Source organism: Salvelinus fontinalis, chromosome 4 (genome assembly GCF_029448725.1).
Source record: "Salvelinus fontinalis isolate EN_2023a chromosome 4, ASM2944872v1, whole genome shotgun sequence".
Classification (NCBI taxonomy): domain Eukaryota; kingdom Metazoa; phylum Chordata; class Actinopteri; order Salmoniformes; family Salmonidae; genus Salvelinus; species Salvelinus fontinalis.
Genome location: NC_074668.1, coordinates 34,625,462 through 34,640,122, shown reverse-complemented (window position 1 = coordinate 34,640,122; position 14,661 = coordinate 34,625,462). Strand labels below are relative to the sequence as shown.

At 42.4% G+C, this 14,661-nt stretch overlaps 1 protein-coding gene across 3 annotated transcripts in view; it reads right to left on the bottom strand.

Moving 5' to 3' along the window:
* Window positions 1-3,969: 3,969 nt before the first annotated feature.
* Window positions 3,970-14,661, bottom strand: part of LOC129853606 (huntingtin-interacting protein 1-related protein-like) — a 32,745-nt gene continuing 22,053 nt past the window's right edge. For all 3 annotated transcript variants that reach the window (XM_055919807.1, XM_055919808.1, XM_055919809.1), the window contains exons 14-32: window positions 12,358-12,541; window positions 12,165-12,253; window positions 11,892-12,008; window positions 11,683-11,784; window positions 11,190-11,384; window positions 10,768-10,915; window positions 10,497-10,583; window positions 10,237-10,344; window positions 9,889-10,025; window positions 9,694-9,804; window positions 9,494-9,552; window positions 9,385-9,415; window positions 8,422-8,484; window positions 8,215-8,315; window positions 7,989-8,094; window positions 5,940-6,063; window positions 5,782-5,843; window positions 5,468-5,698; window positions 3,970-5,324 (exon numbers count right to left, since the gene is read on the bottom strand). In XM_055919807.1, coding sequence (XP_055775782.1) covers window positions 5,316-5,324; window positions 5,468-5,698; window positions 5,782-5,843; window positions 5,940-6,063; window positions 7,989-8,094; window positions 8,215-8,315; window positions 8,422-8,484; window positions 9,385-9,415; window positions 9,494-9,552; window positions 9,694-9,804; window positions 9,889-10,025; window positions 10,237-10,344; window positions 10,497-10,583; window positions 10,768-10,915; window positions 11,190-11,384; window positions 11,683-11,784; window positions 11,892-12,008; window positions 12,165-12,253; window positions 12,358-12,541 — 2,064 coding nt within the window. In that variant the 3' untranslated portion in view covers window positions 3,970-5,315. The remainder of the gene's footprint in view (window positions 5,325-5,467; window positions 5,699-5,781; window positions 5,844-5,939; window positions 6,064-7,988; window positions 8,095-8,214; window positions 8,316-8,421; window positions 8,485-9,384; window positions 9,416-9,493; window positions 9,553-9,693; window positions 9,805-9,888; window positions 10,026-10,236; window positions 10,345-10,496; window positions 10,584-10,767; window positions 10,916-11,189; window positions 11,385-11,682; window positions 11,785-11,891; window positions 12,009-12,164; window positions 12,254-12,357; window positions 12,542-14,661) is intronic.

The following is a 14,661-nucleotide window of genomic DNA, read 5'->3' as shown; positions in this document are numbered from 1 at the left end:
GGTGTAATCCTCAATGCCATTGGATGAATCCCGGAACATATTCCAGTCTGTTCTAGGAAAACAGTCCTGTAGTGTAGCATCCGCGTCATCTGACCACTTCCGTATTGAGCGAGTCACTGGTACTTCCTGCTTTAGTTTTTGCTTGTAAGCAGGGATCAGGATGGAATTGTGGTCAGATTTGCCAAATGGAGGGCGGGGAAGAGCTTTGTATGCATCTCTGTGTGTGGAGTAAAGGTAGTCTAGGATTCTTTTTTCTTTCTGGTTGCACATGTGACATGCTGGTAAAACATTTGTTAAAACTGATTTAAGTTTGCCTACATTAAAGTCCCCGGCCACTAGGAGCGCCGCTTCTGGGTGATTATTTTCTTCTTTGCTTATGGCCTTATAGAGTTGGTTGAGAGCGGTCTTAGTGCTAGCTTCGCTTTGTGGTGGTAAATAGACGGCTACGAATAATACAGATGAGAACTCTCTTGGTAGATAGTGTGGTCGACAGCTTATCATAAGGTACTCTACCTCAGGCGAGCAATACCTCGAGACTTCTTTAATATTAGACATTGCGCACCAGCTGTTATTGACAAAAAGACACACACCCCCACCCCTCGTCTTACCAGAGGTAGCGTCTCTGTTCTGCCGGTGTATGGAAAATCCCACCAGCTCTATATTGTCCGTTTCTCCGTTCAGCCACGTCTCGGTGAAACATAAGATGTTACAGTTTTTAATGTCCCGTTGGTAGGATAATCTTAATAGTAGGTCATTCATTTTATTTTCTAACGATTGAACATTAGCAGGGAGAATGGAAGACATTGGGAGTTTACTCGCTCGCCTCTGCATCCTCTTTTCCGGCGTATTTTCTTCACGCAAAAGGCTTGGATCTGGGCCTGTTCCAGTGAAAGCAGGATTTCCTTCTCATCGGACTTATTAAAGGAAAACGTTTCTTCCAGTCCGCGGCTTTTCTGATGTCCAGAAGTTATTTTCGGTCATAAGAGATGGTAGCAGCAACATTATGTACACAATAAGGAAAAAATAAGTTACACAAAATGCAAAAAATATAACAAAATTGCACAATTGGTTGGTAGAATGTAAAACGTCAGCAATGTTCTTCAGCGGCATCTTTATTTTGACCCCATCCTTCCCGCTAATTGTGCAACTTTAGATGGTTTTTGGTTGTCTAAATTCTGCAAATTAAGAGGACTCTATGTATGTGTAGACGTTGGGACATTGGCGACCCGTCATTCAGGGCAGCGCGCCACCTGTTTTGAGCCCCACCCGTTTAGCTAAAATATATATATTGTTGCCTGTTTTCCATGTTATTTTGGTATTAATACATGTCACATGTCAGTTTGCAAACAATGTAAAAAATATAACAATAATTTAGTTAATAAAGCAGCATACAAACAGGGTGTCTTTTTTGCTTTCTTGAGTAAGGCAGCTCCAAAATACAGCTGTTTCAGCGTAGCTCAGTACTTTCTGTGGTGGTGGGGCAGCCAGTGGCAAATACGGAGCGTAGGGGTAATGTTCTCTAGTTGCACTGTGATTGGCTCAGTGTTCTGTCACTCATTGGGACAGCTCGAAAATTCCAGCCACTTGGGTGCTGTCATAGAATTACATTAGAAGTGCCCATCCAAGGCTCAAGGTCATTGGCCACAGATAAAATTACATTTAATCACGTTAGATCTACAGTAGCTTTGATTGGACTGATCATGTCAACATCATACTTTCAAAATCTTAGCTAGCAAGCTAGCAGTCATCATGAATCAAGTCGACAATCTACTGGCAAATTATTTTCAATCCTTGTCATATGAAGAGAAATAATGAAGAGAAATTATAGATAAAACGTATCAGTGCTCATCAGCCATTGAACATAAACATTACACAAGTTGGAAAACGCAAATTCAACAATACGTGGTTTGAAAGGAATCAGTAGCTAACTGCAAGCATTGCAAAGCAATCGCAAGCCTGCTATTCAGTGGAGTGGGTGTGTGGTCCAAGCCTGGGTTTAAGGTTTCTTTTCCAAGCTTAAAAGGATAAACATTCAACATTGGCTATGCTGCCAATGAAGCATGACTTCTGCCGTGCTCAAAACAACTGGAAACTCAGAACTGGGAAATTTCAGACTTCAGTGAGTTCAAGACAACTGGAAACATGGAAAAAACAAATTCAGACTGGGAAAATACATTTTGAATGGTCATCCAACTTGGAATTGGAAGTCGGGAACTTGGACCTCATTCTTGAGCTCCGACCTGAAGATCAATGACGTAGTCATGATTTGACCTTGATTTTTTCAGAGTTCCCAGTTGTCTTGAAAGCACCATAAATCCAGGCTTTGATGACAACAATGGCCCATGAAGGACCGCCACGCCGCATTCCTGTTCAAATGATCACAGCACAAGGTCAGTCCAAAAATGTATTGTATGCTGCTGCATAAATTATGTAATATACCACAGAGATATGTATACTGCAGCTAAGAAAGTAATACTAAGTGTATGTTGTGCAGTAAGCTGTTAGTAGCCCATGTGCCTCACCCTAATTGGTCCCTTTTTCCCTCATTATTTAGCCTACTGTTCTGACTTGGTGAGGCACATGTAGCCTAAAGCCTGTTTTAGAGAAATATAATCACTCATTGTCTGCTTATATGCCCCCTTTATTTATCCTACGGTTCTGAACAGGATTATAATAAATTCCCGCTTTGATGTCATATAAGCAAGCCAAACACCCGTGAGTCCAAATGTGCATTTCACATTTCCATATCATAACTAATTTATATTGTTCACTATGTTTGATGTAGCCTACAGTGGGTTGTTCTGAACAGAATGAGCCTATGCTTGTCTGTTGTGAAGATAATTTGCCACGGCACACGCACCTGAACGCACTCGACTCCTTTCCATGCGCACTCCTTTCCCTGAATTGCATTGTGAAAGCCGTACACCTTAATATCATATTTTATAATTTAGCTAGTTATGTTGGCAACTGGCTTACAAATGAATTACATCAGTAATTGTGCAATGGCAGGGATACAGGGTTGTGTTCCAAACAAGTGTGCTTGCTCCAGTTCCACAAAGGCACAGCTACGAGAGCTCAAAAAGCACCGTATAAACCAGGTTTCCAACCATTTCATGAGGATGAATTACCTGAGGCATGAAAAAAAAGTCATGACTGGGCTGATAAACATGCAATGTTTATCCACAAAAAGGCCCGTATCATTGAAACATCTCTGGTGGGAAAATGCGCAAATTATTTTATGCAGGTTTTAGAATATTTGCATGAAAATCTGTCTTGGATGGAAATCTAGCTAATGTTGAAGACTCTAAGTCATAAAACTGCATTAGGAATTAGGAACTACTTAAGACTGTGCACTTCGGAGGTGAATAGCCACTTGGAAACACCAGTTAGTCCACTCACTCAAACCCTTGTCATTTGTCTCATGTTGCACTACCTCACATTAAGATATTATCACGTTACTGAATGTATCCAGAGTATTTTCCAATATTGTTATCAACAAATGCGGCAAAGAGTACAGTACATGTAAAATGCACAAAATCAGCAGTGTGTCAGGTGAACTGTTGTGGCCTCACCTTTGGTCTAATAAACATTCCTATATTCTCCAAACTGTTGCCCTTCAATTGCTACCAAATAAAGATGTTATGTCACATTAGCCAAACACAAAAGGTGTAAACCTTACCAGCCTTTAACCAACAAAGCAGTCAAGAAAATGTTATTAAAAAAATAACAGTAACGAGGCTATATACAGGGGGTACCAGTACCGAGTCAATGTGCAAGAGACAGGTTAGTGGAGGTAATATATACATGTAGCTAGGGGTAAAGTGACATACAGAAGAAATATTAAAAGTAAGAAACATTACAAATGTATCCCTATCCACAGGTCAAGACCCACAATGGTAAAGGATCAAAATAAAAATAAACCTGCTCATGATAACTATTGTGTCCAAAATATAGAGGCACAAACATACACACACTAACATTTGTTTATTTGACATGTATAAAGAGGAACCACAGTAACAGCAATCTTTACTAAAATATATTACTTGATTTTAATATATAAAATACATGTTTAATACAGAGGAAAGGGAAAAGCAAGCATTTTATGCTCACAGAAGCAAAAGAAGGGTTCAACATACTGTATATCCTGTATAGACCCCTTGTGCCATCACCCTCTCACATTATATTCCATCCCTTTTCAGCCTGGGAAAGTAGCAAAAAAGTCCCTTTAAAAAAAGGTGAGACTTGTTCATTGTCAAGTACAGAGATTCCCTTTGTGTGCCAACATTTTTAACCAATGTCCTGTAACTACATAGCCAGTTTTACATACACAGTGTTAGAGAGAGACATTCAGTGTCTTGGGGGCACATAAGAGATGCAAAGAATAATTTGTGATGTGCAGATTAAGTCCCTATTGAGTAAATTTCCTATTGTATATAAAAATACATAATTGTACTTATGTCCATGTGTATAGTTACTGATCGAGCGGTTCTTGGATCTGCGGGTAATTGGTCAAATCTAGAATCAAATGCAGTAACCTAAACAGCGTTGGAAGATCTCTAAACATCTTCACCCCCTGGTCTTACTGATCATGCATGTAGTGATATGGAAAGAGGTGAGGACGAGACTACAGTCCCAATTACATATAGGGTCAAGCTAGGGGGAATGACACCCTGGAACTTATGCAGAGACATCGAATAGGGACTGTGTAAAAATGTGCTTTTCCACATGATCTGTGCGCCAATGTCTACCTCCTTCCCCCACACAGCAACCAACATAGACAAATAACAAAAAGAATACAGTGACGCACTCCACAAAAAGGCTCCCAAATAATGTGCACCAAGATGCTGTCCCAGATACGGCCTAATTCAATACTCTTGTCATTTTATGATGTTAAAGTGATCCTGTCCATACTAATACAATTATATGCACAACGGTCTTTTAAAAGAAGCTATATTAAAAAGCTCAGACACAAAATGACATTGTTCCATTACAAACGATTTGCATAATTTCATAAACATTTTCCCTTTCAGTTCTTGATACCATTATGGTCCACAAAAACAAAGAATACCACCTCGGTGACACATTGTGGTTTATCTATAAAAGAAGGATAGAGCGTATCTCTTTCACAGGCAGAAAGCACCGAGAGATAAAACCAGGCTGAAGAGGGGAGCACAAGTTCCAGTTTGGCAAAAGAAATAGGCAGAGAGTTTGGGTTTGGGACAGAGGATTGTCCGGTTGGAGGCAGCTCAAAAGATCCCTGTGTCTCAGATCAACCCAATCATCCACTATGAAGATGTCCTCTAGCCTGTTGCTGTCTACCTGAACTGCAATGACGAGAAAACACACAAATTTGAAACAATAATTTACCATTAATGGTGCAGCATAAGAGCATTTTTCAAATGTGGCAATGTTTTCAGTACGTACTACCCTAAACATGAATACAAACCCAGCGATTGTGTTCTCTTACCATATTTTTAGGCGGTAAGTTGGGTTTCTGAGCCAAGTCAGGTTTCCTCATGACACTAGGCTTGGAGGGTTTGGGTGAGGAGGGTGCAACAGGGGCAGGCGAGGGGTCCAGGCCGTTGCCCTCTGAGAGGTCTGCTGCTGGGACACCTGCAATATCATAGTGCTTCTTCCTGAGCTCTCCCAGGCGCAGACGCTCATTACCCAGCTGATTCTCCAGCTCCAACACCTTCACCTACTCATACAGTAGAGGGTTACAATCAAACAGAAACGCATGCATGCAGACAGACTCAAACAGACACACACACACAGGCTCACCTGTGACTCGATTTCCTCCATTTTTAGCTTGATGAGAGACATTCCAGAGAAGTCCATGGTATCTGCAGAAGAAAAAGGCAAACATCAAACACAGCCATATGACTTAATGGCCTGAGGGGCCCTTAATGGCCTGAGTGGACACACACACACACACTAACCCTTGTCCTCCAGGTGCCCCTGGCCTGTCTTGGTGGAGGCCACCACGTTGGCTGCCATCTCGTTCACATGGCGAGAAGCCTGCTGGAGAGCTGTCAGTTTCGTACTGTTGCGGTCTGCTTTTACCTAAACACAGAGGCGAGAGGGAGGGTGAGAAATAGTGATAGGGGAAGAATTTGAATATATACAGTATCAGTCAAAAGTTAACACACCAACTCATTCAAGGGTTTTTATTTTTATTATTTTCTACATTGTAGAATGAACACGTCAAAACTATGAAATAACACATATGGAATCATGTTGTAATCAAAAAGGTGTTAAATCAAAATATAGATTTTTTATTTAAATTCTTCAAAGTAGCCACCCTTTGGTGACACTCCGATCCCTACTCTGCCTTGACAGCTTTGCACATTCCTGGCATTCTCTCAACCAGCTTCGCATGGAATGCTTTTCAAACAGTATTGAAGGGGTTCCCACATATGCCAAGCACTTGTTGGCTGCTTTTCCTTCACTCTGCAGTCCAAATCATCCCAAACCATCTCAATTGGGTTGAGGTCAGGTGATTGTGGAGGCCAGGTCAAATAAACCTTACACAGCCTGGAGGTGTGTTTTGGGTCATTGTCCTGTTGAAAAACAAATGATCGTCCCACTAAGCACAAACCAGATGGGCAAGCCATGCTGGTTAAGTGTGCCTTGAATTTTAAATAAATCACTGAGTGTCACCAGCAAAGCACCCCACACCACCTCCTCCATGCTTCACCGTTCTAACCACACATACTCTGCGTCTCACAAAGACACGTTGGTTGGAACCAAAAATGTCACATTTAGACTCACACCAAAGGACAGATTTCCACTGGTCTAATGTCCATTACTCATGTGTCTTTGCCCAACCAAGTCTCTTCTTATTATTGGTGTCCTTTAAGTAATGGTTTCTTTGCAGCAATTTGACCATGAAGGCCCGATTCACACAGTCTCCTCTGAACAGTAGATGCTGAGATGTGTTTGCTACTGAACTCTGAAGCATTTATTTGGGCTGCAATCTGAGGCTGGTAACTCGAATGAACTTATCCTCTGCAGCAGAGGTAACTATGGGTCTTCCTTTCCTGTGGCGGTCCTCATGAGAGCCTGTTTCATCACAGCGCTTGATGGTTTTTGCGACTGCACTTGAAGAAACAAAGTTCTTGACATTTCCAGATTGACTGACCTTCATGTCTTAAAGTAATGGACTGTTGTTTCTCTTTGCTTATTTGAGCTGGTCTTGCCATAATATGGACTTGGTCTTTTACCAAATAGGGCTATCTTCTGTATACCACCCCCACCTTGTCACAACACAGCTGATTGGCTCAAACGCATTAGAAAGGAAAGAAATTTCACAAATTCACTTTTAACAAGGCACACCTGTTAATTAAAATGCATTCCAGGTGACTCCCTCATTAAGCTGGTTGAGAGAATGCGAATAGTGTGCAAAGCAAAGGGTGGCTACTTTGAAGATACTACATTAACAGTTATTTCATTACTACATTATTCCATGTGATATTTCAAAACAGGAAGCAAGCCTTAAACGAAAATAAAAACCCAATTTCAGTTTCAGCTTCCTCACAAGACAATGCATATGAAATTTGAAGGACAGCTTGTCGTCCAACCATAAACCTAGGTATTTGTAGGATGACACTTTTTCAATGCATGTGCCTCCAGATTTGAAAATGCTAACCCTTTTCTAGCTGAGAGCGAGATCTGGTAAAGGTCATCATTATTTTTTTTGTGCATTCAAGACCAGTTTGAGACCATATAGGTGGATCTGCAGTGACTGAAAGGCAGTCGAACTCTTCAACCTCCTGAACCAGAGAAGGATCTTTTGAATCGATGACCTAGTCATCTGCATACGGATGCAACTTGTCTGGTTGCAGCCCATTTCCCAAGTCATTTATACAAATTAACACAGAAGCTAAAAATGGAACCGAGGGAATATGAGGGATAGAGGAAAATAAACAGAGATTGTTAAGGGGAAAGGGAGCACTGAGTTCAAACGTTTGTGTGAGTTTGTTTCTCACCTTGGAGGATGCGACCAGCTGTGCCGTGCTGGCAGCGATCTCGTGGGAGCAGACAATGAGCTCCTCATATTTGCCAGTGTGCAGCACCACCTTATCAGCAGACTCACTGTGGGAGAAACCAAACAAACATCATCCCAATCCTCTAACATGGGACATTTCTGTATCACTCACACAATAACCACACTATGATAACAAGCTGAGACGACCCTCATGATAATGCACTTACACCATCTGCGTAGCTCCCCATCCCACAGCTTTGGAGGCAGAGATGAGTCCCTCAGTCCAACGGGAGTTCCTGGCGTAGAATTCCTTAATAGTGGCTGCACCCTAGAGAGAGAACATCAAGTCCAGCAGTGGTCAGGACGTTCATCTTTTAGCTAATGATAGGATGGATTTACATTTTCAACATTTAATTTTATATTTCAAGACTCACCCTTCCACCCTCAACAATCTCCTTCTGTAGGTCGGTGGATGTCAGGACCAACAGGTGGATGGCCTGAGTGGGATAGAGGAGAGAATGCAAAAAATATATATAACACACTGTGGCTTGTAGGCCTCGCAAGGTCTCGCACCCACTGTGAAATTTGGTGGAGGATCGGTGATGATCTGGGGGTGCTTCAGCAAGGCTGGAATCGGGCAGATGTGTCTTTGTGAAGGACGCATGAATCAAGCCATGAACAAGGTTGTCCTGGAAGAAAACTTGCTTCCTTCTGCTCTGACAGTGTTCCCCAACTCTGAGGATTGTTTTTTCCAGCAGGACAATCAAGGTGTGGATGGAGGACCACCAGCTCAAGACCCTGTCATGGCCAGCCCAATCTCCAGACGTGAACCCCATTGAAAACCTCTAATGTGATCAAGAAGAACATGGATGGTCACAAGCCATCAAACAAAGCTGATCTGCTTGAATTTTTGCACCAGGCAGGAGTGGCATAAAGTTACCCAACATCAATGTGAAAGACTGGTGGAGAGCATGCCAAGATGCATGAAAGCTGTGATTGAAAATCAGGGTTATTCCACCAAATATTGATGTCTGAACTCTTCGTAAGTTAAAACAGTATTGTGTTGTTTAAAAAATAAATATTAAAATATTTTCTTTGCATTATTCGAGGTCTGACAACACATTTTTTGTTATTTGACCAGTTGTCATTTTCTGCAAATAAATGCTCTAAATAACAATATTTTTATTCTGAATTTAGGAGAAATGCTGTCAGTAGTTTATAGAATAAAACAACATTAAAATTTTACCCAAACACATACCTATAAATAGTAAAACTAGAGAAACTGATCATTTTTCTTAATTTTTTCCAGAGCTGTATATATATATATTTTTTAAATGGAGCATTATTAGGATGCCGATCAGACCTTTTGTGTAAGTCACCCGAAACAGTCATCTTACCTTCATCAGGTCTGTGCAGCTGTAGAGGATTCTAAAAAACAAGGAGAAATATCATGGTGAGTGAAAGGGGATGAATGCATAAACAGTGCAAGTAACACATAGTACTGACCTCTCATTGACCTCGAGTTTGACCCCTGAGGTGTCCATTCGGGCCTGGTTCATCATTTCCTTTAGATACAGAAAGACTGCAAATGAGAGATGTCTAGATACAGAATGGCTTACCCACGTTGTAAAACATAGGGTTGAGCTTTATATGGCATTCCTCGCTACAGTACGGTGCTCTAGATTCTATATGGTTGTGATCCTCACATCGATTCTGCGCACTGCCTTCTCAATTGCGGCTGATGTGGCTGCCATCTCCTTGTCCACCAGATCTCCCAGCTCATCCTGCCGCACATCCATGCCTTTAGGTCGCAGCTCCTAAACATTGGAAGAGGAGGTGAGATTAAGAAGTAGGAAAAGAAGAGCGGGAGAAATGGAGAAGACTGCCCAGTAGCCTCTCACCTCCCCCAGCCTCAGGATCTTTTCAACCACTATGCGAATGGAGGCCGGGTCTGCCCTCTGAAGGGAGGCCTTGGACTTGAGATCCTTCAGGAACTGCAGACTCTGAGTGGCACAGCCCCTGCAATTCTCTGTCAGACCTGCAGAGTGCAAAAGTGCAAGATACACTCTGACACTATAATCACACACTCTGTGACACTATAATCACACACTCTGTGACACTATAATCACACACTCTGTGACACTATAATCACACACACCAAATGGATTCAATATCTCATCCAGTAAGATACAACAAGATGCCTGTTTCAAACAATAATTCATTCTATTTGAAGAGAAGAATGTTCTTACGGTCGGAGTGGTCAGTGGGAGCCAAGTGTGCTGTTGCACTGCCGTTGATGATGGTGTCAGCAGCCAGGTGGGAGAAGTTGGTCAGGGCCCTCAGTAGCCCACCAGCATCTAGAGAACAGAAACACGACCAGAGAGAGAAGGTATCACTGCCAATTCTAACACAGCCCAGCTCTGTCACTTATGACTATCACTGTGGTTGCTCAAAGACTACTAATTACAGTATATCAAAAACACGAAGTACCAAGTAATGAGCAACTCACCTCCCATGTTCGTCAGGTAGTCGGAGTGACCTTTTTTCACTTTGTCAATGGAGCCCAAAGTGGCCTCTGCCCGACTGACCAGGTAATCTGTGGTGATGGAGACAAAGGAAACGTTTGAAATGCAATATTGTTCTAGATCCAAAAATAATGAATGGAATGATGAGTAGATAAACGAATGGATCTCTCACTTTCTATTCTAAGTGACATGAACACCACTACTAGCTAAGGATCCCTAAGCACCCTCTCTGTGAGCATGTTCACTTATTTTAACCTGGGGAGCTGGTGCAGCGGATATGCAGGGGGTCGTCCAGCTTGGCCACAGCATCCTGAATGATGCACTCAGCCTCAGAGATCGTTCCCTGCAGCAGGGAGAACTGCTCCTCCAGCAGCTTCTGCTGCAACTGCACCTCACGTCTTGACTGCAAAGATGCAACAGTCAAACCCACAGTCACAGGGAAAAATAGATGGCACATACATACTAATGGGTTATCTTATATTGCGCACAGACAGCCAAAAAGTTCATTGATTCAAGAAAATCTTTCACTTTGCACTGCACAGCGAGTAATGTGGGACTTGACCAGCGGTGTAGCTTTTACATGTCTATTTTATCTTCTGCTATCAGCAAATTATATAGACAAGACAAAGCAGCGGACTGAGCTAGTCACTACTCTGTGCTGTGTTGTCCTGACTCACCTTCTCCTGCAGCTTGCCCTGCAGCTCTCCCAGCTCCCTGGTGCTCCGCTCTCTCTCCTGCTGTAGAGAAGACTGCTGCAGCTGTGCAGCCTGGCTCAGGGATGACAGCTCGGCCTCCTTTTCACTCGCAGAGCGCATCAGGCGCTCTTTCTCCGCCTGCAGCGCCAACAGAGAGCTGGTCAGCTGTTCCCCCACCTGGGAGAGAGGGAGTGATGGAAGGAGGAGAGAGGAGTGGGGAAAGAAGAGACAGAAAGAGGGAGATGGCATAACAATAGGTGCATTAACTGTTGTGAAGACAAGCATTTTCTGATGTTTGTGAGACTCAGAAGTTATCAGAGTGTAGCTTTCCATGGGCTTTTCAGCCAATTATGGTTTTCATGACAGGAAAGTGCAACAATTCTTTTGCATGAGGGTGAATCAGATGAGCCATTACATAAGCGAGGGAATCCACTTTCTTTATTAAATATTTACTGCATCATCAGCACACACACACCTTCTCAGTGCGCTGCAGAGTGCCTTTGACATGTTCCACCTCAGCCCGCTTTTCATCAAAATCCCTTTTAAGCTTCTTCATCTCAAACTTCTGCTCCTCAAGCTGCAACAAGAAGAATATTCAGTAATTTTATTAAATGGCTAACACAGTACTGAAATATAACATTAACGGTACTAGATCACTATTGTCAATACTCAGAATAAAGTAACCTTCATGTCAGCGTCCAGTTTGATGCGATCCACCTCGAAAGCCAGCTGCTGCTTGGTCCTCTCCACCTCCTCCTGGGTCTGCTGTGTTGCCGACAGAATCTTCACAGTGTCTGCACTCTGCCAGCACAATGTCACATGCACACTTTGTTAAACATTCTATTAACATTAAACAGAAAAATAATGCTCAGGTGAGTGTACAAGTAGTCACTTTTGCTCCCAATGAACCAAACAGAAAACCACAGAATGACAACGGAAGTAAGTGAGGTTCTGTACCTTCCTGAGCAGTTCAGCATGGCTGGACACCAGCTCAGTATGCTTCTCCTTTAGCTTGGTGTAGCGCTGCTCTGTGGCTTGGGCTCTCGCTGGACAGTACAGAAGGGGTCAGAGACGAGAGAGAGATGTCAGAATGCGTTTTAAATAAAGTGTGACTGAACACGTATGCCAGACTTAGTGAGTGGCCTCTTACTCTCCGCCTCTCCGAAGGTGGCCTGCACGATCTCGTGTTCAGCGTTGCGGCGCCGCGTGGCCTCCAGCTCCATGCGCAGCTGTTCATTCTCCACCAGGGCACGCTGTTTCTGCACCCGCTGCTCTTCCAGCTCTGTCTCAAGGCTGTTAATCTGGGACTTGAGCTGTGTGATGTAGCGCTGGGCCTGCAAGAGGGAGGAGGCAGGCAGGCAGGCAGACAGTCAGTCACCATAGTAAACCTCCTTTGGATAGATTATCAAGTACCACCATGGCATGGACACTAGTGGATGAGAGCCTCAGACAGGAGAAACATGTGTTGAGTGGAACAAAATAATTCTGAAATGTATCAATGTTGAGTTAGGATGGATTGATTGATTCAATAGTGATAGCAATGATGCTAACTACTAACATAAAAACATACAAATTCTGAGTAGTTTAACAGGCCACATAAGGAGCCAGCCATTTGCAGAAACCAGGGTAAACAGTACATCTCTCCCCAAGGCACTGGTCTTCTCTGAACACAGACATCATTTTCCATTCTGAGACTAGTTGCCACATTCCACATGTCAAGATCAGTCTTTGCATCCACCCAACACATTACCTAAATTCATTTCCCATTTACACAAACAAATGTCTACCAGTCACAACTTTGTTATACATAATTAACATTTAAATATACTGAAGAAAAATATCAAATGCAAAAATGTCAAAGATTTTACTGAGTTACAGTTCATCAATTTAAATTAATTAGGCCCTAATCTATGAATTTCAAATAACTGGGAATACAGATATGCATCTGTTGGTCAAATTTACTTTTTATTTATTATTATTATTATTATTATTTTTTTTTTTTTTTATTATTATTATTATTATTTTTTTTTTTATTATTTATTTTTTTTTTAAGTAGGGGCATGGATCAGAAAACCAGTCAGTATCCGGTGTGACCACCATCTGCCAAGCAGCGCGACATCTCCTTCGCATAGAGTAGACTAGGCTGTCGATTGTGGCCCGTGGAATGTTATCCCACTCCTCTTAAATGTCTGTGCGAATTTGCTGGATATTGGCTAGAACACACTGTTGTTCACATTGACCCAGAGCATCCCAAACATGCTCAATGGGTGACATGTCTGGTGAGTATGCAGGCCACGGAAGAACTGGGACATTTCAACTTCCAGGAATTGTGTACAGATCCTTGCGACATGGGGCCGTGCATTATCATGCTGAAACATGAGGTGATGGCGGCGGATGAATGGCATGAGAATAGGCCTCAAGATCTCACCACAGTATCTCTGTGTATTCAAATTGCCATCTAAAAAACGCTAATTGTGTTCGTTGTCCGTAGCTTATGCCTGCCCATACCATAGGGCACTGTGGTGGTGGGGTATTGTTAACAACTTTGACATCAGTAAACCACAGGCACACACACTACCCCATACGCGCTGTCTGCCATCTGCCCAGTACAGTTGAAATTTGGATTAATCCACGAAGAGCACATATTCGGTTGTGCAAACCCACAGTGTAATCAGCTGCCTGGTCTCAGACGATCCCGCAGGTGAAGAAGCCAGATGTGGAGGACCTGAGATGACATGGTTACATGTGGTCTGCGGTTGTGAGGCCGGTTGGACGAACTGCCAAATTCTCTAAAACAACGTTGGACGCGGCATATGGTATCGAAATTAACATTAAATTATCTGGCAACAGCCCTAGTGGATATTCCTGCAGTCAACATGCCAAATTGCACACTCCCTCAAAACTTGAGACATCTGTGGTATTGTGTTGCGTGTCAAAACTGCACATTTTAGAGTGGCCTTTTATTGTCCCCAGCACAAGGTGCACCTATGTAACGAGCATGCTGTTTAATCAGTTTCTTGATATCCCACACCTGTCAGGTAGATGGATTATCTTGGCAAAGGAGAAATACTCACTAACAGGGACGTAAACAAATTTGTGCACAACATTTGATAGTATTAAGCTTTTGGCGCATATGGAACATTTCTGGGATATTTTATTTCAGCTCAAGAAACATGGGACCAACACTTTATATATGTTGCGTTTATATTTTTGTTCAATGTAGTATTATTACAAAGAGGAACAATAGATATCTTTGTTAACACGCACATCCTTAAAAATGCATAGGTGCTGAGCTAAAGACTGAATATGCTGCCAATTAACCACCTTTATTGACAATGTTTCAATCAAACATGGCTCTTCATCAGGTATAAAGAGCAACAAGTAATTTATTATTGCAACAAGCATTTAAATCAACAAATGTGTACAACTGTAAAAATCTGTTTAAAGGAGTTAA